This window comes from Pecten maximus, chromosome 15 (assembly GCF_902652985.1).
Source record: "Pecten maximus chromosome 15, xPecMax1.1, whole genome shotgun sequence".
Lineage (NCBI taxonomy): Eukaryota > Metazoa > Mollusca > Bivalvia > Pectinida > Pectinidae > Pecten > Pecten maximus.
Window position 1 is genome coordinate 24,815,381 of NC_047029.1, and position 24,508 is coordinate 24,839,888.

The window sequence follows — 24,508 nt, forward strand, 5'->3', positions numbered from 1 at the left end:
CACAGTAACTGGGATTAAAAAGGGTGGGAAGGTAATTAGGATTAAAAGGGGCAGGGTAATGTGGGTTTAAATGGAGCATGGTAACAGTGGGATTAAAAGGGGAGGGGTTGGATAAATGTGGGATTTAAAACTAAGGTGCAAGGTAACTGTGGGAATAAAAGTGGAGGGGCAAGGTGACTGGGATTAAAAGGGGAGGGGAGGGGGGGGGGATGGGTAACTGGGATTAAAAGGGGAGATAATTATTTTTCCTTAAATCCAAAAATGCTTTCTTATTGAAAATATGAAGCTGATGAAAATGTGCACATGACTAGTTAGAGCTTTTCTAGGTCACGGAATGGAAAGCAAATATATAATGTCAATAATCATGTCCATTAACCCGTCTTTGTAGCTCCTCCACTCTATATTATGTCGGCCCAAAATCATCAATAAAGAAATTTAACTGAATGGACATGTAATATTAAAAACAGATGCAATTTAGATAATTCTTCATATAAAAACGTTGTACATGTACAAAATAAAACAAACCCTCTCGTTAAAGTTGTCATGCATTTTAATATGCCAACATTGTAAAAAAGTAAAACAAAGCATCATTAAGTTCATAATTATATGCTTATGGTATAACCATGTATTAAAGACATGTTCTCTCCTAACAAATGACATAATATTCACAGCATCTACATACCATTCAGTGGTACGGTGGCTGGCAAAGAGCGTCAAGAAATGTTTGTTAATTAATTACAAAAAAAACAACAACACTAAAGTGAAATATTATATTTAGATATGAGTTCAGCAATCAATATGTATGTTTCGAATAATGAATATAAAATTTCACCGTACAGCTGTTCCTACTTCCAGAGCTGGAGCACAGTTCCACTAGTATAATGTACTTAGTAGCTTATAACCATACAGTTCAATTCTGTAGGACTAACTAACGCCACTAACAACTTGCCATGCGTCCCACTCCTAAACTAGAATCTACCAGAACACCAGTAGTCTAAAACTGTGTAGTTATATCCTTGAAGTTTTTCGTTACCCACAGGGACTTCACGACTATACTACATGTATATATTGATCGCGGTTGGGGAAATCGTAACAAGCCCCTGTGCCGTTACCCTGCAAGCTACGTCTTATTCTAATTAATAGTGACACCATTTAAAAAATACCCAATGTTCAAAATTTACCAAATTTATCAAATCATATAGCTAGTACACCTCCCCTACTGTTGTTTGATAGTAAGGCCCATTGTAATCTCCTTAAAATTCGTTCGTTATAACCATTCCGCCCTGTCATCGCTGACGAATCCTGAAGGTCGAAACTTCTATATATTTTGCAGTTTTATGTTCACTGTTTGACGCGTATTGTTTCTACTGATAAATTCATATTTAGCGGAGTTATTGACTTGTGTGGATTTTTCCCAATCAGTGGAATTCATTAAAAACACCAAACAATGTAACTAAGCAACGGGATTTGGCATCAGGCAAGGCCTATATATATGACGTTCAACGTCCTACGCCGGTACGATAAAACCATTAGTGGGACTTTACAACATATTCTCGGCCAATGGTATGACATTGAAAGCTATTAAAATCAACATTCCCTAACTTAAAGAAATTTCATAACTTTAAATGTTGAATTCAATTTTGTTTGGAAATCCGCATCTTGCCGTGGACCTGAATTAAAATGTCTTTAGATATAAGCAAACGTTTATTAAATCAGCAACATATTTTGACAGTAACACAAATTAATCAATTTACAAATATGCATGTTTTCATTGTGTCACTAATCTTCTATATATTTATGTTTATTGGAAAAAGGCGAAGATAAGTTGTTATAGCTTGTGCCTTATCATGGTTAGATGTTTAACAATACATATGTTTATATCAGATAAAAAGTCTTTAATTTATTATTTCCATGGTAAGGTGTAACAGAATAGAAGGAAAGTTCCTCAAAACTTCTCACTTAATTCTGATAATGTTGTTGTATTGAAAAGCATTATGTTGTTGATGACGCGTGACCTGATAAAACTACATGTAGTCTGCTTCTACATCTCAATCTAAGCATTATAAAGACATAAATCGATAAAATGATCCCGAGTTCCATGTAACTGGCTTTACATAATTTTTATAATTATTCTAGGATAATTGAATACTGAATACTGATATATTACATGTAAAAGTAAGGTCAATGTACCGTTCCGCTGTGTTTTGTCGTTTTCGTCGATGTCTAGAGTAAATAAGCCAAACCCATTACATGTATACTGTAAACATACCCATTTAAGCACATAGCCGACTTTACACCAATTAACATTGCGTTTTTTTAATTCCAATCAGCGAACTCATAATTTAACAGATTGTTAACAGCGCGGAAATAAGTTTACCGCTATTGTAAGATTACCGCTAAATTAAAATAACCGCTGAAATAAGACTACCGTTAAAATAAATTAATGTGAAAACAAAATAACCGCTAAAATAAATTACCGATAAATTAAAATAACCGCTAAAATAATATTGCCGTTAAATAAATTACTGTTGAAACACAATTACCGCTAAAATAAATTACCACCGAAGTAAAATTATCGCTGTAATATTATTACCGCTAAAATAAGATTACTGCTAAAATAAGATTACCGCTAAAATAAGATTACTGCTAAAGTATCATTATCGCTAAAATAAAATTACTGCTAAAGTATGATTACTGCTAAAGTATGATTACCGCTATATTAAAATAACCGCTTAAATATGAACGTTTACAGTAACGAGTCATGGGAGACATACAATGTAAGGTCGGTATCGAATATTAGGTTCATAATGATACACGTGCATAACTTATTTATCCAAATTTCATGGTAATAGGGTCGCCTCCTTCAGGGAATTCATGTAAGTTTGTATTGCTTTCGCGAGGTTTTGAACGCCTTGCTCGATCTGGTGTGTATCATTGTAACTTATAGACAGACGGATACTGTTTTTATAGCCACGTGTCACCGACGTCCTGAAATATAAATATTATCAGATTTGCAACATTTTACAATAGTCCATATATAACGGTCAAAAGACATGGGCAACAACACATCTAGTTAGCTAATTTTTACCACTATAAACATATAATCAGCTCATAATCTGTTTGAAATTTCTAAGTTTCTTGAAAAATCTTAGAACTTGATATTTTGAATTTTTGGCGACCGTGAGTTCGAGGCCAAACCCAAGATAAGAATAAAAAAACCTTCTGTTCTGTTTAATGTTAAATTATCTGCAATATGTATACGAGGGATGATTGATATAGTTTATATCGACGAGGTAAACAAGACGAGCGGCTTTTCGAAATGGATAAAATCGGTAAAAAAGCATGATCTGATATTTGCATAAAAAAACTTAACACCTAAGGATATCCAAAATGATATGGTAGCAATACTAGGGAAAGATGCCCCTTCATATACTACTGTGAAAAGGTGGTTGGCGGATTTTAAACGCGGCCGACAGAGCCTTGAGGATGACCACCGTCCTGGAAGGCCTGACAGAGCCTTGAGGATGACCACCGTCCTGGAAGGCCTGACAGAGCCTTGAGGATGACCACCGTCCTGGAAGGCCTGACAGAGCCTTGAGGATGACCACCGTCCTGGAAGGCCTGTCAATGTTTTAACCCCAGAAATGAAGAATCACAGAAAGATATATAGCCAGTACAGTTGGCATTTCACAAGAAAGAGTACATTCTATTCTGACCGAGGATCTTGCATTGAGAAAATTTTCGTCCCGATGGGAACCACGACGTCTGACAGTTCATCAGAAGCACACCAGGTGCACATTATCGCGTGCAGATCTTAACCTTTTTGAGGAATATCCTGCCAACTTTCTTCAGAGATTTGTCACTATGGATGAAAATGGGTCCATCATTTTACCCCAGAGGCCAAACAACAATCGAAACAATGAAAGCACCCTGGCCCTCCCCTGCCAAAGAAGGCAAATACTGTTCTATCAGGTGGGAAGGTTATAGCCTGGATGAAGATGGTATTCTGCTGATAGATTATCTCCAAAATGGACAAACAATCAATGGCAAACATATGCGTCACGTCTGAGGTAGTTACGAGAAAATATTAAACTTAAGCGCCACGGAAAGCTCACTAAAGGTGTGTTATTCCATCAGGACAATGCTCCTATTCTCAAGTCTGTCATTGCCATGGTTGCCATTGACGATTGTGGCTTTAAATTGATTGAACATCCGCCTTATTCACCTGATCTCGCTCCATCAGACTTTCATCTCCTACCTAAACTGAAAACAGCTCAGTCGTGAATGGCAGCCATGACAATGACAGACTCTTTCACCCTAACCCTAACTCTAACCGATTTAGTCCATGTTGCAAAAGCCGCTTGTCTTTTTACTTTAGAGTGCTACCTCGTCGATATAAACTAACCAAATGAGGCCAGTCCTTGAGCGCACGGCCCTATATAGTCAGAGAATAGTAGGACTTACAGAACAACTTTGAGTACCTCCTTCATTACGAGGCTCACAACTTATCAATCAGCCCTCGTACTGAAGGGGATTATGTTAAAAAAAATACGACAATATGTCCGGCAAAATTCAAATCGTTCAATATGAGGCTCATAATTATTTGAATATCGGTTATATATATATATTTACATTTGGTGTGGCAATGCCCTTATATATTACTAGTAAATTCCTACCAAAAGCAGCTTCATCTATGAGAGTATAACTGAAGTTGCCCTGATATTCACCTGACCTGACGGTAGAAAGCGGGAAATTTGAATTTTGGAAGATTTTTTTCATATTTTTTTATTTTTGCGATTCATTAATAGAACGTAAATATAGCGCACCATGATTGTTTGTCTGTGACACATGTGGCAGTTATACCAGTAGGTCTGCCGCATCTAGGCAGTTTATTGCTTAAATATACTCACTTCTCTCCATCTACAAAATCTACGTGGTATTTTTTGTTAGCTGAGGCCTGCAAAATGCTTGCATCCACTTCCTTGGGCATGGTTACCCAGACAAAGAATCCGCCCTGTAATGGTCACAGTGTTTTTCTTTATTATGTTACCTCAATGGAACACTTAAAAACTTTATTTCTAAACCCTTATCATTATACTTATTAAATTCCCTACATCCCATTCCTTTTTGCGGTACTTTACGTGCGTCAATGAGAAGGTAAATCCAAATAATTGCATTTCTTGTAAGGTCACCTGTGACAAAAGTCTCAGTTGACCTATTGCGATCTTTTTCTATTTTCAACTTCTTCTCAATTACCAACAGGCCCAGAGACCTGATATTGGGTCTGTAGCATGCTGGGATGAAGGGCTACCAAGTTTGTTCAAATGGATGACCTTGACCTTCATTCAAGGTCACAGGGGTCAAATATGCTAAAATCTTCAAACGACTTCTTCTTGATAAACAGGAGGCCTAGAGACTCCATATTTGGTCTGTAGTATGCTGGGATGAAGGCCTATCAAGTTGGTTCAACTGGATAACATTGACCTTCATTCAAGGTCACAGGGGTCAAATAGGCTAAAATCTATAAATGACTTCTTCTTGATAACCAAAAGGCACAGAGACATAATATTTGGTCTGTAGCATGCTTTGCTGAAGGGCTACCAATTTTGTTCAAATGGATTACTTGACCTTCATCCAAGGTCACAGGGGTCAAATATGCTAAAATCTTTAAATGACTTCTTGATAACCAAAAGGCCCAGATACATAATATTTGGTCTGTAGCATGCTGGGAAGAAGGGTTACCAAGTTTGTTCAAATGGATGACCTTGACCTTCATTCAAGGTCACAGGGGTCAAATATGTTAAATCTTTAAACGACTTCTTCTTGATAACCAAAAGGCCCAGAGACATAATATTTGATCTGTAGCATGCTTTGATGAAGGGCTACCAATTTTGTTCAAATGGATGACTTGACATTCATTCAAGGTCACAGGGGTCAAATATGCTAAAATATTTAAATGACTTCTTCTTGATAACCAAAAGGCCAAGAGACATAATATTTGGTCTGTAGCATGCTGGGAAGAAGGGTTACCAAGTTTGTTCAAATGGATGACCTTGACTTTCATTCAAAGTCACAGGGGTCAAATATGCTAAAATCTTTAAATGACTTCTTCTTGATAACCAAAAGACCAAGAGACATAATATTTGGTCTGTAGCATGCTGGGAAGAAGGGTTACCAAGTTTGTTCAAATGGATGACCTTGACCTTCATTCAAGGTCACAGGGGTCAAATATGTTAAATTTTTAAACGACTTCTTCTTGATTACCAAAAGGCTCAGAGACTCAAGATGAGGTCAGTAGCATGCTTTGATGAAGGGCTACCAAATTTGTTCAAATGAATGACATTGACCTTCATTCAGGATCACAGGGGTCAAATATGTTAAATATTTAAACAACTTCTTCTTGATAACCAAAAGGCCAAGAGACCCAATATTAGGTCAGTAGCATGCTGGGAGGAAGGGCTACCAAATTTGTTTAAATGGATGACCTTGACTTTCATTCATGGTCACAGGGGTCAAATATTCTAAAATCTTCAAACGACTTCTTTTTTATAACCAAAAGGCCCAGAGACTTTATATATAATATGCTAAAATTTATTGAAATTCAGGCGACCGTGAAGGCCCATGGGCCTCTTGTTTTTAAAAAGGGTTGTTTTTTGGGGGGGTTTTCTGTTGTTTTTTTTCTGGGGTTTTTTATAGACAGAGGGTACTAATTCCTTACTAAGTACTGTTTTTTCCGTCTTAGCAAAATGCACAATTGAAAATCAGTAATTACCACACGAATGCATCGGGATCATTTTATTGACAACTACAGGTAATTTTGTGCATATACAAAAAGTTCAAATATTCTGATTTGTTATAGGACTGACAAAATCCCCATTCTGTTATTGGATTAGAGGTCTTCCAAGATCATTTGAAACTAATAAACACGATGTTTTAAAATAGGAATCGTTTTATATAACAAAACAGTTATTGACTTTGTTAAAGGTTAATACAAGGCATTGTTAATCTTCGAAATGTGTGTTCCCCCCGGTCTCCGACATCGAGAAATATCGCCTTTTTGGGGTTAATTATTCCTTGAATTAACCTAAACACGTTCAATAATTGCAAACTGTTATATTTGATAACTGCTGATGTTCCATTTGTACACCAGGTACATGTACAATACAAACCTCGGGACGGTACAAGGTACAATACTAACCTCGGGACGGTACAAGGTACAATACAAACCTCGGGACGGTACAAGGTACAATACAAACCTCGGGACGGTACAAGGTACAATACAAACCTCGGGGCGGTACAAGGTACAATACAATCCTCGGGGCGGTACAAGGTACAATACAAACCTCGGGACGGTACAAGGTACAATACAAACCTCGGGACGGTACAAGGTACAATACAAACCTCGGGACGGTACAAGTAACAATACAAACCTAGGGACGGTACAAGGTACAATACAAACCTCGGGACGGTACAAGGTACAATACAAACCTCGGGACGGTACAAGGTACAATACAAACCTAGGACGGTACAATACAAACCTCGGGACGGTACAAGGTACAATACAAACCTTGGGACGGTACAGGGTACAATACAAACCTCGGGACGGTACAAGGTACAATACAAACCTCGGGACGGTACAAGTTACAATACAAACCTAGGGACGGTACAAGGTATAATACAAACCTCGGGACGGTACAAGTTACAATACAAACCTCGGGACGGTACAAGGTACAATACTAACCTCGGGACGATACAAGGTACAATACAAACCTAGGGACGGTACAATACAAACCTCGGGACGGTGCAAGGTACAATACAAACCTCGGGACGGTACAAGGTACAATACAAACTACGGGACGGTACAAGGTACAATACAAACCACGGGACGGTACAAGGTACAATACAAACCTCGGGACGGTACAAGGTACAATACAAACCACGGGACGGTACAAGGTACAATACAAACCTCGGGACGGTACAAGGTACAATACAAACCTCGGGACGGTACAAGGTACAATACAAACCTCGGGACGGTACAAGGTACAATACAAACCTCGGGACGGTACAAGGTACAATACAAACCTCGGGACGGTACAAGGTACAATACAAACCTAGGGACGGTACAAGGTACAATACAAACCTCGGGACGGGACAATACAAACCTCGGGACGGTACAAGGTACAATACAAACCTCGGGACGGTACAAAGTACAATACTAACCTCGGGACGGTACAAGGTACAATACAAACCTCGGGACGGTACAATACAAACCTCAGGACGGTACAAGGTACAGTACAAACCTAGGGATGGTACAAGGTACAATACAAACCTCGGGACGGTACAAGGTACAATACAAACCTCGGGACGGTACAAGGTACAATACAAACCTCCGGACGGTACAAGGTACAATACAAACCTCGGGACGGTACAAGGTACAATACAAACCTCGGGACGGTACAAGGTACAATACAAACCTAGGGACGGTACAGGGTACAATACAAACCTCGGGACGATACAAGGTACAATACAAACCTCGGGACGGTACAAGGTACAATACAAACCTCGGGACGGTACAATACAAACCTCGGGACGGCACAAGGTACAATGCAAACCTACGGACGGTACAAGGTACAATACAAACCTAGGGACGGTACAAGGTACAATACAAACCTCGAGACGGTACAGGGTACAATACAAACCTCGGGACGGTACAAGGTACAATACAAACCTCGGGACGGTACAATTAAGGTGCAATACAAACCTCGGGACGGTACAAGGTACAATACAAACCTTGGGGCGGTACAAGGTACAATACAAACCTCGGGACGGTACAAGGTACAATACAAACCTCGGGACGGTACAAGGTACAATACAAACCTAGGACGGTACAATACAAACCTCGGGACGGTACAAGGTACAATACAAACCTCGGGACGGTACAGGGTACAATACAAACCTCGGGACGGTACAAGGTACAATACAAACCTCGGGACGGTACATTAAGGTGCAATACAAACCTCGGGACGGTACAATTAAGGTGCAATACAAACCTCGGGACGGTACAAGGTACAATACAAACCTTGGGGCGGTACAAGGTACAATACAAACCTCGGGACGGTACAAGGTACAATACAAACCTCGGGACGGTACAAGGTACAATACAAACCTAGGGACGGTACAAGGTACAATACAAACCTCGGGACGGTACAAGTTACAATACAAACCTCGGGACGGTACAAGGTACAATACAAACCTCGGGACGTGCAAGGTACAATACAAACCTCGGGACGGTACAAGGTACAATACAAACCTTGGGACGGTACAAGGTACAATACTAACCTCGGGACGATACAAGGTACAATACAAACCTAGGGACGGTACAATACAAACCTCGGGACGGTGCAAGGTACAATACAAACCTCGGGACGGTACAAGGTACAATACAAACCTCGGGACGGTACAAGGTACAATACAAACCACGGGACGGTACAAGGTACAATACAAACCTCGGGACGGTACCAGGTACAATACAAACCTCGGGACGGTACAAGGTACAATACAAACCTCGGGACGGGACAATGCAAACCTCGGGACGGCACAAGGTACAATGCAAACCTAGAGACGGTACAAGGTACAATACAAACCTAGGGACGGTACAAGATACAATACACACCTCGGGACGGTACAGGGTACAATACAAACCTCGGGACGGTACAAGGTACAATACAAACCTCGGGACGGTACAATTAAGGTGCAATACAAACCTCGGGACGGTACAGGGTACACTACAAACCTCGGGACGGTACAATTAAGGTACAATACAAACCTCGGGACGGTACAAGGTACAATACAAACCTCGGGACGGTACAAGGTACAATACAAACCTCGGGACGGTACAAGGTACAATGCAAACCTCGGGACGGTACAAGGTACAATGCAAACCTCGGGACGGTACAAGGTACAATACAAACCTCGGGACGGTACAAGGTACAATACAAACCTCGGGACGGTACAAGGTACAATACAAACCTCGGGACGGTACAAGGTACAATACAAACCTCGGGACGGTACAAGGTACAATACAAACCAAGGGACGGTACAAGTTACAATACAAACCTCGGGACGGGACAATACAAACCTCGGGACGGTACAAGGTACAATACAAACCTCGGGACGGTACAAGGTACAATACAAACCTCGGGACGGTACAAGGTACAATACAAACCTCGGGACGGTACAAGTTACAATACAAACCTCGGGACGGGACAATACAATACAAACCTCGGGACGGTACAAGGTACAATACAAACCTCGGGACGGGACAATACAAACCTCGGGACGGTACAAGGTACAATAAAAAAAACTCGGGACGGTACAAGGTACAATACAAACCTCGGGACGGGACAATACAAACCTCGGGACGGTACAAGGTACAATACAAACCTCGGGACGTTTGAAAGTACAGCCGTTGGGGAGATACTTTTGTAGAGCGTCACACATCAGCCCCATCCTTGTCTGAAACAGAACGCCAGGTATCGTATTTAAAACACTAGAAATATTGTACATATCATTTGGAGACACTTATTCATGTTCTATGTGTTAATAACGTTAAGTTCGATATATTTACATTGTGTATGTACAATAGATATATATATTAGGTATTTTTCAAATATTTTATGTACGTCTGATTCAGTTGAAACAACTAAATGTTATAATCACGAACTTCTTGGCTGTCAAATGAATTTATATGGTCCAAGCTTTGTTTTAGGATCGTTTTTGCATGAATATAATGCTAAGAATCTCAAGGGGAAATCTCATTTCATTTCATCATTGCTTCTCTTTTTCATTTCCAAGCGTGTTAATTCCTGCACACGTATTATACTTCGTATATAAACCGCTGTGACTGATCTACATTATACATTGTAAATATCCCAGATGTGACTGACCATATATATACATTATACCTGGTATATACCCCGGATGTAACTGACCTACATTAAACCTTGTACAGTATATACCCCGGATGTTACTGACCTACATTGTACCTTGTAAATACCCCGGATGTGACTGACCTACATTATACCTTATATATACCCCGGATGTGACTGACCTACATTGTACCTTGTAAATACCCCGGATATGATTGATATACATTATACCTTATAAATACCCCGGATGTGACTGACCTACATTGTACCTTGTAAATACCCCGGATGTGACTGACCTACATTATACCTTATATATACCCCGGATGTGACTGACCTACATTGTACCTTGTAAATACCCCGGAGGTGACTGACCTACATTATACCTTATAAATACCCCGGATGTGACTGACCTAAATTGTATCCTGTAAATACCCGGATGTGACTGACCTACATTATACCTTATAAATACCTCGGATGTGACTAACCTACATTATACCTTATATATACCCCGGATGTGACTGACCTACATTGTACCTTGTAAATACCCCGGATGTGACTGACCTACATTATACCTTATAAATACCCCGGATGTGACTGACCTAAATTGTACCCTGTAAATACCCGGATGTGACTGACCTACATTATACCTTATAAATACCTCGGATGTGACTAACCTACATTATACCTTGCATGTACCCCGGAAGTGACTGACCTACATTATACCTTGTATATACCCCGGATGTGACTGACCTACATTATACCTTGTGTATACTCCGGATGTGACTGACATACATTGTACCTTGTAAATACCCCGGATGTGACTGACCTACATTATACCTTGTATATACCCCGGATGTGACTGACCTACATTGTACCTTGCATATACCCCGGATGTGACTGACCTACATTATACCTTGTGTATACCCCGGATGTGACTGACCGTCATTGTACCTTGCATATACCCCGGATGTTACTGACCTATATGTACATTATACTTTGTATATGCGTCGGATATGACTGACCTACATTGTACCTTGCATATATCCCGGATGTTACTTACCGTTATTGTACCTTGCATATACCCCGGATGTTACTGACCTTCGTTGTACCTTGTGAATACCCCGGATGGGACTGACCTACATTGTACATTGTACCTTGTAAATACCCCGAATGTGACTGACCTACATTATACCTTATATATACCCCGGATGTGACAGACCTACATTGTACCTTGTAAATACCCCGGATGTGACTGACCTACATTATACCTTATAAATACCCCGGATGTGACTGACCTAAATTGTACCCTGTAAATACCCGGATGTGACTGACCTACATTATACCTTATAAATACCTCGGATGTGACTAACCTACATTATACCTTATATACCCCCCGGATGTGACTGACCTACATTGTACCTTGTTGCCTAAATACCCCGGATGTGACTGACCTACATTATACCTTATAAATACCCCGGATGTGACTGACCTAAATTGTACCCTGTAAATACCCGGATGTGACTGACCTACATTATACCTTATAAATACCTCGGATGTGACTAACCTACATTATACCTTGCATATACCCCGGAAGTGACTGACCTACATTATACCTTGTATATACACCGGATGTGACTGACCTACATTATACCTTGTGTATACTCCGGATGTGACTGACATACATTGTACCTTGTAAATACCCCGGATGTGACTGACCTACATTATACCTTGTATATACCCCAGATGTGACTGACCTACATTGTACCTTGCATATACACCGGATGTGACTGACCTACATTATACCTTGTGTATACCCCGGATGTGACTGACTTTCATTGTACCTTGTGAATACCCCGGATGTTACTGACCTATATGTACATTATACTTTGTATATACGTCGGATATGACTGACCTACATTGTACCTTGCATATATCCCGGATGTTACTGACCGTTATTGTACCTTGCATATACCCCGGATGTTACTGACCTTCGTTGTACCTTGTGAATACCCCGGATGGGACTGACCTACATTGTACATTGTACCTTGTAAATACCCCGAATGTGACTTACCTACATCATACCTTGTATATACCCCGGATGTACCTGACCTACATTATTCCTAGGATATACCCCGGATGTGACTGACGTACGATATACCTTGTATATACCCCGGATGTGACTGACCTACATTGTACCTTGTGTATACCCCGGATGGGCTTGACCTACATTGTACCTTGCATATACCCCGGATTGGACTGACCTATATTGTACATTGTACCTTGTAAATACTCCGGATGTGACTTACCTACATTATATCTTGTGTATACCCCGGATGTTACTAACCTACATTATACCTTGTGTATACCCCGGATGTGATTGACCTACATTGTACCTTGCATATACCCCGGATGGGACTGACCTACATTGTACATTGTACCTTGTAAATGACCCGGATGTGACTTACCTACATCATACCTTGTATAAAAACCGGATGTGATTGACCTACATTATACTTTGTGTATACCCCGGACGTGACTGACCTACATTATACCTTGTATATACCCCGGATGTGACTGACCTTCATTGTACCTTTTATATACCCCGGATGTGACTGACCTACATTGTACCTTTTATATACCCCGGATGTGACTGACCTTCATTGTACCTTTTATATACCCCGGATGTGACTGACCTACATTATACCTTGTATATACCCCGGATGTAACTGACCTACATTATACCTTGTAAATACCCCGGATGTGGTTAAGGTGTGTTGACAGGAGGTCCAGCTGGATGGCGGCAGACATCACTAATGATGTGTAATGGTTAAAACTACCGGCGGTAATCGACTGGAAGCTGCCAATGTATACAAGGAGCTTAATTAGAGATACATAAATTAAACAGTAACACAGATTAAGTATTTTCGGGAAGAAACAATTAGCATTATTATTTGTTTTACTTCAAATTTCATCATTTGTTCTCAAAAGATTTTATTGAGTGAATAAACGGGTATTCATCTTTGATTAAAATGTATAGAAAAGTATTTACCTGAAACTTGTGCGTAATCATTATCGTCTTTATTTCCTCCATAAAGAAGAGCATGATAATACAAATACAATCAATGTAACGTAGATAATACATGACTATTTACAAAGTGATATCAAGCAAAAAAAGTGCATGCGAGTTCACAATATAATTTTATATACATATAGTTAATTATCCTATATATAAGTTGAGTAGTATATATGTCTAATATTCGATGTACATAAAAAAAAAAAAAAAAAAAAAATGCAATTCCTATAATTGGGAAAATTTTAATTTCCCTTACATCCACTACATAAGCAAGTATCGCACAAGTATGATACTATTAATTTATGTGTACAGGTCAAACATTCGTTTTATGGCATATATGGACTCTAATCTAAATTCTTCGTGATCAACTTCATTCACCTGATGGTTCATTGGACCACCTAGTAAAATATGTATTAATGAATAATCAGGTAGTGAATGCAGATATGTACTTAGTTCTATACTTGAAATGGATGCTATAGTACACCATAGATTATTACGGATATTATCCGTTACAGAACACTGGTTACTAAATCTGTTTTGAAAAGGCCACAGTGGTGACATAAAAGCTGAACATTACTTACCCGAACAGTTACAATCAATTTCATTATGTATCCAATATTATAAAGACAATTTGGATTGCGCAAAGCTAATTGCCATCAATAATGAAAACAAAAGTTCATAATATTAAACCCGATAAAACGGCGGGAAAGGCGAACAAAATATATAGATTAGACCATTAAACAAGTGCATGGAGTATAAGACCAGGTTTTTCGGAAGGATAAGCGTCTTCGTCATCGACGAAATCCGTCATACACAATTAAATCAAATCCTGGTTAAGTTACATTCTCAAAATGAGAACTGGGATTATGAAAACGAAACCGCTAAAAATAACAAGCACCAAACACGTCTGACGTCATAACGACCTCTAATATCATAAGGTTCATCAAGACTGAATATCATGTCAACCTTCCATTAAAAAAACTGCAAACAATATCATAGGTTGTCATACGTAAACACTTGTATTATTTACACAATTGAAATAAGTTATACATTAGATATAGTCCGTTATTCCTCAGCTCTAATTGGCTGAAAAATGAACACGTGAAGATGAACACTTTGAGATATTAATCTATTTCTATTTTCAGAAATTTTAGTTGATATTGCAGTGATGACGGCATAATTGTGATTCACAATTCCATCCTTTTACAAATAAGTTTCACATTTCTTATAAAAAGTAATGGCCCTTGATTAGTTCAATATGGTGTCATACCAGATAGGTAGAGTCTTAGATATCAACCGTACACGAGGATTCTACCAGGTTGGTATAACACTATATTGACCTCACCAGAGGTCCATAATTGTTAAATGGAGTAGTATAACATGTGGGCATATTTTATTTATCCCGTTGACAAGTAATATATTGCTTTGTTTTTGTACGCAAGAATTTTGTCATTGTTTCAAAAAATAGAGAATGTACGAACTAATAAACAACAAACATACCAAGAAGCCAACATATTGACAAGAGGTTTGTGGCCCTCTATCCAGCCTAGCCGGATTCCAGGGGCGAAAATCTTTGAAAACGTTCCGTTTGAAAGGACACAACCTGTGTATTGAGGGGTTTCACTGCAAAAAAAGTTTAATAGTCATTTTAAAAGGGAACATGTATCACAGCGTCATCATAGAAATTTCATGCAATAATGAGAGACTACTTAAGAACAAGAAAGTATACTGATGGTCCCGACAAGTTTTAACTAAAGTCAAGACATTCAAGATGTCCTCTTTAAACCCAGTACATGTCTTGGCCATCTGTGATATCAGACAATATCACCGGTTAAAGGTAGAACCCAGAAAGTTGTAGTTTAATTACGTTACACTGACGACTAGAAACCTTATGCTGTATATTGAAGATCTTTTGATAGGAAACCCTGGTTACACACATTACTTATATGCAGGATAGTCATCACAACGTAAAGAGTGCATCGCAATTTGAGTCAACGTTCTACAAAATTGTGTTATTTTCGTTGTTAATTTTGCTTTATGCTATTCTATATATTCCAACGAGAGAACAAAATCAGAATCAATATAAATATAGTACCTTAAACCGAATTTCGTTTCATGTTTGATTAATAAATCCAATTTAGGATGTTTAGCTTAATGCAGTCTTATGGGTCTTTAATACGAAATCATTTAGTGCCGTCATGTAAATGACGAAAGTCGTAACTCTAACTCAAATTCAGTAAGACGAAGGCAAATCATAAACAAATGAATATCTTCATGGAGAGCCTTGCGAAACAGAAGGGGAATGAGACCACGTGTTCCGAAGGGGTAAGCATTTTCTGCTTTATCGACGTTATCCGCCATGTAAATCTTGGTCAAATCCTGGTTATGTTAAGCATCTAAAATGAGAGCCAGAGAGTTTACAACGGGACCACCAGGCGTATAAATAGAAGTTACACAAAACTCGTAATTTTTGTAACTTTGAAAAATGACTTGCTAGACTGAAATATATACCATATAAACAGCCACGAGTTTGTGTGACCTGTTTCTACCACAATTTAAAAGTTATTCAGAAGATGAATCGACCAGTTTTGTTTCAACAGAGTGTAGGTATACATGTATAGCCTAAAGAGCAATGCAGCTAATTGATATGCAAAACTGACAATTTCGGAAATGTGTGCATATTCTACAGTGTATTATTAATCATTACAAATAAATATAAAATTTATCATTTTTCAAAGTAATGATTTAATAGAAAAATCTATATAAAAGATGAATTATCCCATTCAGAAGGGAACTACTTTTTGCGTATAATTAATTCTACCACTTAGTGAAGCGGCATTCGAGTGTTAGCCAATCAAAACCCATTGAACCACGTGATTAAGATATAGTCCCAGTCACAGGTCAATGTGTCAGCTAATCAAAACGCGTTTGGAGTTTATTCCACGTGTGGTATAAACTATTTTTTATTCAACGGTAGCAATGATTATTTCATTCCTAGTGAGTTGAATAATACCTACCTATTGTGGTAGCAACAAGGATACTTGCTGTTTTGACTGTGTGTTCTCTTATGGAAAGGAAATATGAAAGAATAAATTGCGGATTATCAAGGCTTATTGTGATTACCTCGTTTCTTCTTCCTGTCCTCTGATTGGTCGAAATTAAGATATTGTCCGATTTTGATGAAATTCGGTATATTGGTACACCATAGGACACCGGTCACTGTCGATACTTTATTTTTACATTTTAACAAAATAGCCGCCATTTACTTACCTCTGATTGGTCGAAATTTAGATATTATTCCATTTCAAATATTGGTATGAAAGGGTATTAGGGGACTGCGAATTCAACTTATGGGCTTCGTTGCCACAGGAACCACACATAGGCTTCTGATTGGTCGAAATTTAGATATGATTTGATTTCTATGAAAATTGGTTTATAGCAGTGTGAGGGGATTACGAAAAGCGAACGTAAATATGAATGGTCATATGTTACTTAAATCTGCTCTTTTACATAAATTTAGTTTCAAATCTAGATTTTGTTCATGGAAAAGTAAAACGCATGGAACTGAATCGAATTACAATAAATATTTTGTAATTTCTTACCTTTTGTCATAAGTGAGTAGACGTGGAGGATACGAGCCCTTACCATAGGGAAACATGTTATATACATCGTCAGTGAAAAGTAGTACGTCATATTTCCTAGCCAGGTCTATCAGCGCCCTACATTGCTCTGTAGACAAGATACACAATTAAAAATGTCAACTACTTCTTTCATTATCAACATAAGAATGTTCAGAAATGGTCCAATGATTTTTATATATGATAATTAACGGGCACGGCGTCGGCTATCACGGCCTCTCAGAGGATGAGAAAAAGGGGGAAATGAGGAAGAATGTAGCATAGTATTGTTTTCTTGGGGTTTTTTTGTTTTTGTTTTTTTTTTATCTTAATATATTTTTCTGACGTATAACGTTGTTGTATTTTTATTATATTTACCTGGCGATGTTTATATGTCATGGTTACATTTTTTTAAATATTTACTTGGCGAGGTATATATGTCATGATTAAATGATTCTGTTTTATATATATTTACTTGGCGATGTATATAAAAAAATTATGTCATGATTAAAATGTTTTGGTATTTTTTTTATATTTACTTCGCGAGGAATATATGTCTTGGTTAAATGATTCTTTTTCATATATTTACCTGACGAAGTGTATATGACATGGTTAAATGGTATATATGACATTGTTAAATGAATGTTTTCTATATTTACCTGGCGAGGTATATATGACATGGATAAATGTTTTTTTTTTGTGATATTTACCTTGGGAGGAGCTCATTCCCGTTGGATTTTTGAACACCGTCATAGTATATAGCATAGTCCAGAACGGACATTTCCATGTCGTCTTGTCTCCAGCTCTTTTCCTGTTTTCTTTGAATACTTCCTCAAGTTGAATTAAATCTAAACCATCCTCATTGGTCGGCGCTTTGAAAAAAAAAGACATGAAAAATAAATATTATCTACTGTCTGTTTTAACCTTTATTCTATTTATTTTAATATTCTTAAAGTCTACAGGATTTCCCAATGCGGTTTACTAAAATCGCTTTTTGTCTCCATTACGGTATTCATGTCGCTCAGTTGATGGATTTACTTCCTGCTGTAATAACTCAACCAGCACAATCAAATATCTAATTTAAGGAAGACATGACAACGACGGTTTAAAAATAAATCAATAAAAGTATTTAACAGTAATAAAGTTTCACTTCTTAACACATACCTACCTTGTATGACAAAAATAAAGATCCTGATATAGCTGACAAAATGAGCTCATATATTGAACTCTGGAGAAGACTTAAAACTCTAAAGCTCTGCCTGAACCAATCATTTTGTCATGTTTATGGCAATTTAAAAAAATATATTTGAAATTGTAATTAACCGAGTTTATATATAGTCTATTCTTATTCATGATGTTATAAATATGTCCCACTCATTGTTTAGTTTAATGTTAACTAATTTTTGTTTGTGACAATGTAAATAAAGATTTTTTTCATTGATCTCTGTCTTTATCGGGCTTCAGGTCAGGTCTAGTTAATCCGACCCTGGTTTAGGTCACGCTAATTTAACCCTATTAAAAGGTCTAGTTAATCCGACCCTGGTTTAGGTCACGCAAATTTAACCCTATTAAAAGGTCCAGTTAATCCGACCCTGGTTTAGGTCACGCAAATTTAACCCTGTCATAAGGTCCAGTTAATCCGACCCTGGTTTAGGTCACGCAAATTTAACCCTATTAAAAGGTTTAGTTAATCCGACCCTGGTTTAGGTCACGCAAATTTAACCCTGTCATAAGGTCCAGTTAATCCGACCCTGGTTTAGGTCACGCAAATTTAACCCTATTAAAAGGTCCAGTTAATCCGACCCTGGTTTAGGTCACGCAAATTTAACCCTGTCATAAGGTCCAGTTAATCCGACCCTGGTTTAGGTCACGCAAATTTAACCCTATTAAAAGGTTTAGTTAATCCGACCCTGGTTTAGGTCACGCAAATTTAACCCTGTCATAAGGTCCAGTTAATCCGACCCTGGTTTAGGTCATGCTAATTTAACCCTGTTATAAGGCTCAGTTAATCCGACCCTTGTTTAGGTCACGCTAATTTAACCCTATTAAAAGGTCTAGTTAATCCGACCCTGGTTTAGGTCACGCTAATTTAACCCTATCATAAGGTCCAGTTAATCCGACCCTGGTTTAGGTCATACAAATTTAACCCTATTAAAAGGTCCAGTTAATCCGACCCTGGTTTAGGTCATACAAATTTAACCCTGTTATAAGGCTCAGTTAATCCGACCCTTGTTTAGGTCACGCTAATTTAACCCTATTAAAAGGTTTAGTTAATCTGACCCTGGTTTAGGTCATGGAAATTTAACCCTGTCATAAGGTCCAGTTAATCCGACCCTGGTTTAGGTCATGCTAATTTAACCCTGTTATAAGGCTCAGTTAATCCGACCCTTGTTTAGGTCACGCTAATTTAACCCTATTAAAAGGTTTAGTTAATCTGACCCTGGTTTAGGTCATGGAAATTTAACCCTGTCATAAGGTCCAGTTAATCCGACCCTGGTTTAGGTCATGCTAATTTAACCCTGTTATAAGGCTCAGTTAATCCGACCTTGGTTTAGGTCATGCTAATTTAACCCTATTATAAGGTCCAGTTAATCCGACCCTGGTTTAGGTCATGCAAATTTAACCCTGTTATATGGCTCAGTTAATCCGACCCTGGTTTAGGTCATGGAAATTTAACCCTGTCATAAGATCCAGTTTATCCGACCATGATTTAGGTCACGCTAATTTATCATTATTATCAGGTCCAATTAATCCGACCCTGCTAATTGACCCTATTTTAAGGGATACGTGCATGCTGTAACGTTTCGCTAATTTGACCCTATGGTACGGTTAAGTTAATCAGACCCTGCTATAAGATCGCATTACTCTGAATCTGTTATGAATACACCTTGATGCTATTGCAAAACGGTCTGGAGATTTTTAGCATTCCATCTTACCGTAATATTTCAGAACGCTGTATTTTTCGTTTGAGGTCAAAAATTCAAATAAAAATAAAACTTACCTGGTATGATAGTTTTGCCTAAATCATTCTTCAAAATTTTGAAGGCTAGGAAAAACGTTGGATCCTCCACAAAGATTGGTACATCATGTCCAAATAGCGTTGAAACTGTCAGATGGAGCCCGTTGGTAGCCCCAGCTGTCACAAGTAGGCTCTCGCTTTGACCCAAAAAAACATGATACTGTATCTTAACAGATTATTTTATAAAGTATATTGTTTAATAACCAAACTGTCTTGATATGGTACTGTATTTATGGTCGATATAAATGACAGAGCTTTGGTTACACACGTTTGCGGTTTTGTAGTATTTGAAAGGGAATATGCCCCATTCTATAACCCCAAGGTCATTTCAGAAACACACATGAACTGAATATTTTAATGTATTTGTAAATCAGCGATTTATGTCTACTGTAAAATGCGCTTAAATGATAAAACCGCATTTTCTGGTCATTATTATATATAATAATATTGCATATATTTTAGGAACAGGTGTTGTAGGCCTAATTGAATTCTTTTGAAGGTGGATATATTTTACATATATTTTGTAAATGGATTCCTACTTTACATAATATTACGTAGTTGTGCGCTGTCTAGACAAGTAATGAAATGACAGATTTCATTTTTTTTACTTTTAAAGCGACTATAACTGAAAATAATATATATAAATTGGTCATGTAGTATTAACGGCAGTACAGACAAGTAACTTACCGAATCAATTCTAATAGGTATGATTTACAATTATCATCATAATCATAATATCATCTTCACCATCATCATTATGACTTAGATCTTTCAATTTTCGAGGCAATCCGCCCCTTTTTCAAGACACAATTATATTACAAACGATCACATATAGACATAGAACAACAGTTACATAGGTTTAGTAGACTAACAACGAACAACATCGCTATGTTTGTGTTAATGATACTTTCTGTCGATCATTAATTCGCCGAAGACTGATTGTAATTAATTAGAAAACATCTTAGGTGGTGTGCAGATGCTGAAAATAAATAGTTAAATAAATTAAGTAACAGTGATATCCTACCCGTACCCATGTGCTCTTATATGCTATAAACCTGTGCAGAACATCAATTTATGGGTGGCGAAAACTTTGCAAAAAAACATCCCATCATTTGAATTACAAATTATCATGAGTTATAGAAGCGGTGGAGCCGCTAGTAATGACATACAGTAAGATGTTAATTGTCGTTCTTTATTTAAGCATTGCATCCCAACCTCTGCAGTGGACAATGGAGACCACCTGCATGTCATGCCATGTATGGCTGGGCATATTGAAATGTCTCCCTACTGGCAGGTACTTGCGTTTCTGCTTAATAGAACAACGGTGATTTCTGTTCCTAAATTTGATTGGTGTTTTGGTCTTCCCTACATACTGCATGTTACACTTGGCACAAGTAAATAAGGTATATTACATTGGCCGATGTGCAGGAAACGAAATGGAGGATGTGGTAGTTATGTCCATTAGTTTCACAATTAATGAATTGTTCCTGTGAGTATATGGGAAAGGTTTATACCTCTTAAGGTTACATGTCTTCATACATAGAGTCATTGACAGTAGCACGGGAGGATGAAGGTAGGTTACCGTTTACTTCAAAATCACCGTATAATGAATATGGAGTCTACATTTATTGTCGCTTTAAAATTTACTACTGAATCCATGGTGCACATCGAAATTGTAGATTATTGTAATGTGATTTATTTGACATTAGGAACACAGATGTGGGACTGTTGCCATTTATCAAAATGATATTAATGAAATTTCAAACTTTGATTTTATTAAAGTAAAAATAACTGTGAATATATTGTTTCTGTTAAAAATGATATACAACTGTATATGTCCCAGATCGGATATTATTATCATACTCTTCTAAGTTGAATATAAGTCTGATCAAAACATGTATATATAATCATATCCATTATCATATTTTGAAATAACAAAAACAACTTATATTAGTTTCAGAATAAAAAGCATACTATCAAACATAATTTTCTAACGGTGCTGGATTGACAACAATAATTCATGATCAGAAACTTTAAAATAATAACAATTTTCGTTCTTTAGTATCTAATAATGGAGAATGGAAAAACATCATATAATTTTATGTATAGTGAATAAATAAGGATACGTACTTATGGGGTAGATTTAACTAAATGCTGATCGTTTCAAGGCATGCATACGCATATATTTGCATATGAACAGAAAATTTATCTTACACGTTTATCTTAATTCCAAAAGGTAGCATAATAATGATAACTGATATTCTTGTTGCTTTTGTTATGGCTTGTCGTACGCGAGATTGTGTGGTGTCATATAAACGTTACACAGCGAGTGCATGGTGGATGTTGTATCTATTTCACTCGATTTCTTTTACTTCTAAAAGTTACAAAGAATAATCAGCCATGTTCAGGGACAGCAGAGCTCAAAAAAAGGACACGTGACACAAAACACATACGGAAAGAAGTTCTTCCGGTCAAAGTTGAAAGATCATATACCACTAGGGCATTCGGCTAACCTCAGCTGATTCCGGCACATTTCATCGTTTCTTGTAGGTACAATATAGCACAAAGTATTGAAGTAGAAGATCGTATACACGTGAAGCACATAGATGCAGAATATGCACCGGGAAAACATTAGCCGCCATGTATCGGAAGGATTTCCGTCAACATCCGGCGGTGTTTCCTCATAACACAAAGGCACGAAAATCGAGCACAAAATCGACAATAGGAAATAACAGCTAGAGACTACTTCATAACAGAAGGTAGAATAACAGCTTTAAGATGACGCAAAACAAAAAGAAATTTCGAAAAAAATAACCGTACAGACGCGGAAACAAATATAAATACAAAGTACCACAAGAGGAGCCGAGTAGATGCGAAACATGCGAAACAACAGTTAATAAAACAATTATTTAACAAGCCATAACAATCCTACATTGTAGCGAATATATTAAACTCGAGGGAAATATTTGTTCATAAATACCTTTCAACTTTGTCACCATATTCTTTTGATAAGAAAGCTGCAAGTTCTTGTCTAAAAGTGGGGTCTCCCTGTACTGGTCCATATTGGAAAATATTTGTCTCATGCTTTGGGTCCTTCTACAAATTATTTTTTAGATAATTCGTACCTAATTAACTGCATGGTCACCTACATAAAGTGACTTTTTTATTTCCCCATAATTCATACTAGGTATACGTATACAATTGATAGTGGTACAGCTGTATCCATGAAAAATGGACATGGAGAAAACATACATTTCTGAGATTAGTCTTCCATTCTGGAATTTTAATCAGTAGCATGATTTTTTCTTATTTTACAAAAGAAGGATTATAGTGATGCTGAATATATACCAGTATTAATTTAAGTTTTACGTTCAAAATAAACAAGAAAGCGCGTTACTTATTTTAATTACTCTTAGATTAAAAAGAAATCTAGAAACAGCAAAGAAACAAAATTTTTGAATGTTCAATAGAAACGTTAATAACAATATTTGTTCAATTCATGAAAAATAAATTATTGATGATGAATAATGAAATGTTCGTGATAATCGGGTAACAATTTCGATACAGTTATTCCTTACATAGCATGTAACTCCGAACAATATAATGCTTGTTTATTGTTTTTAATATAATTTTCGTTAAAATTAGTTTACCAATGCCAGCGTTGTTGATCGAATCATGATGTCCTGACAGCCTTTAAGGGTTGCTGGTCCAGGAGAACCCATGGCGAAGCTGGTCATGTTCCCTGACGGCTGTAAATCAAGCACGCTCCTGTCATCCATGCTGTGATTCGGTGATCTGAGATCAAGCCGTGTAACTCGTTGACTGAGACCACGCATAGACTATCATTGCTATCTAGGTCACAGTGTATATC

General features: G+C 37.6%; 1 protein-coding gene across 2 annotated transcripts; it reads right to left on the reverse strand.

Moving 5' to 3' along the window:
• Positions 1 to 532: 532 nt before the first annotated feature.
• LOC117343963 (uncharacterized protein YER152C-like) lies at positions 533 to 24,461 on the reverse strand. 2 transcript variants are annotated; one of them, XM_033906531.1, is made up of 11 exons: positions 24,288 to 24,461; positions 23,618 to 23,733; positions 20,620 to 20,774; positions 18,329 to 18,490; positions 17,604 to 17,730; positions 15,502 to 15,624; positions 13,978 to 13,983; positions 13,671 to 13,785; positions 10,444 to 10,515; positions 4,911 to 5,014; positions 533 to 2,988 (listed from the first exon to the last, which is right to left on the reverse strand). In XM_033906531.1, the coding sequence occupies exons 1-11, from the start codon at positions 24,414 to 24,416 to the stop codon at positions 2,841 to 2,843; spliced, it is 1,257 nt and encodes a 418-aa protein (XP_033762422.1). In that variant the 5' UTR covers positions 24,417 to 24,461; the 3' UTR covers positions 533 to 2,840. The 2 variants fall into 2 exon arrangements, with proteins under 2 accessions (XP_033762422.1, XP_033762423.1); XM_033906532.1 differs by lacking the exon at positions 13,978 to 13,983.
• Between the last annotated feature and the right edge of the window lie 47 nt (positions 24,462 to 24,508).

What these genes read in the sequence shown, in the direction of transcription:
- LOC117343963 (XM_033906531.1), bottom strand. Translation starts at nt 24,416, where the DNA reads ATGGATGACAGGAGCGTGCTTGATTTACAGCCGTCAGGGAACATGACC. An exon ending in AGGCAAAACTATCATACCAG is followed by an intron (nt 18,491 to 20,619) that starts GTAAGTTTTATT and finishes TTTTTTTCAAAG; the next exon opens with CGCCGACCAATGAGGATGGT. An exon ending in GGGAATGAGCTCCTCCCAAG is followed by an intron (nt 17,731 to 18,328) that starts GTAAATATCACA and finishes TCTTGTCTACAG; the next exon opens with AGCAATGTAGGGCGCTGATA.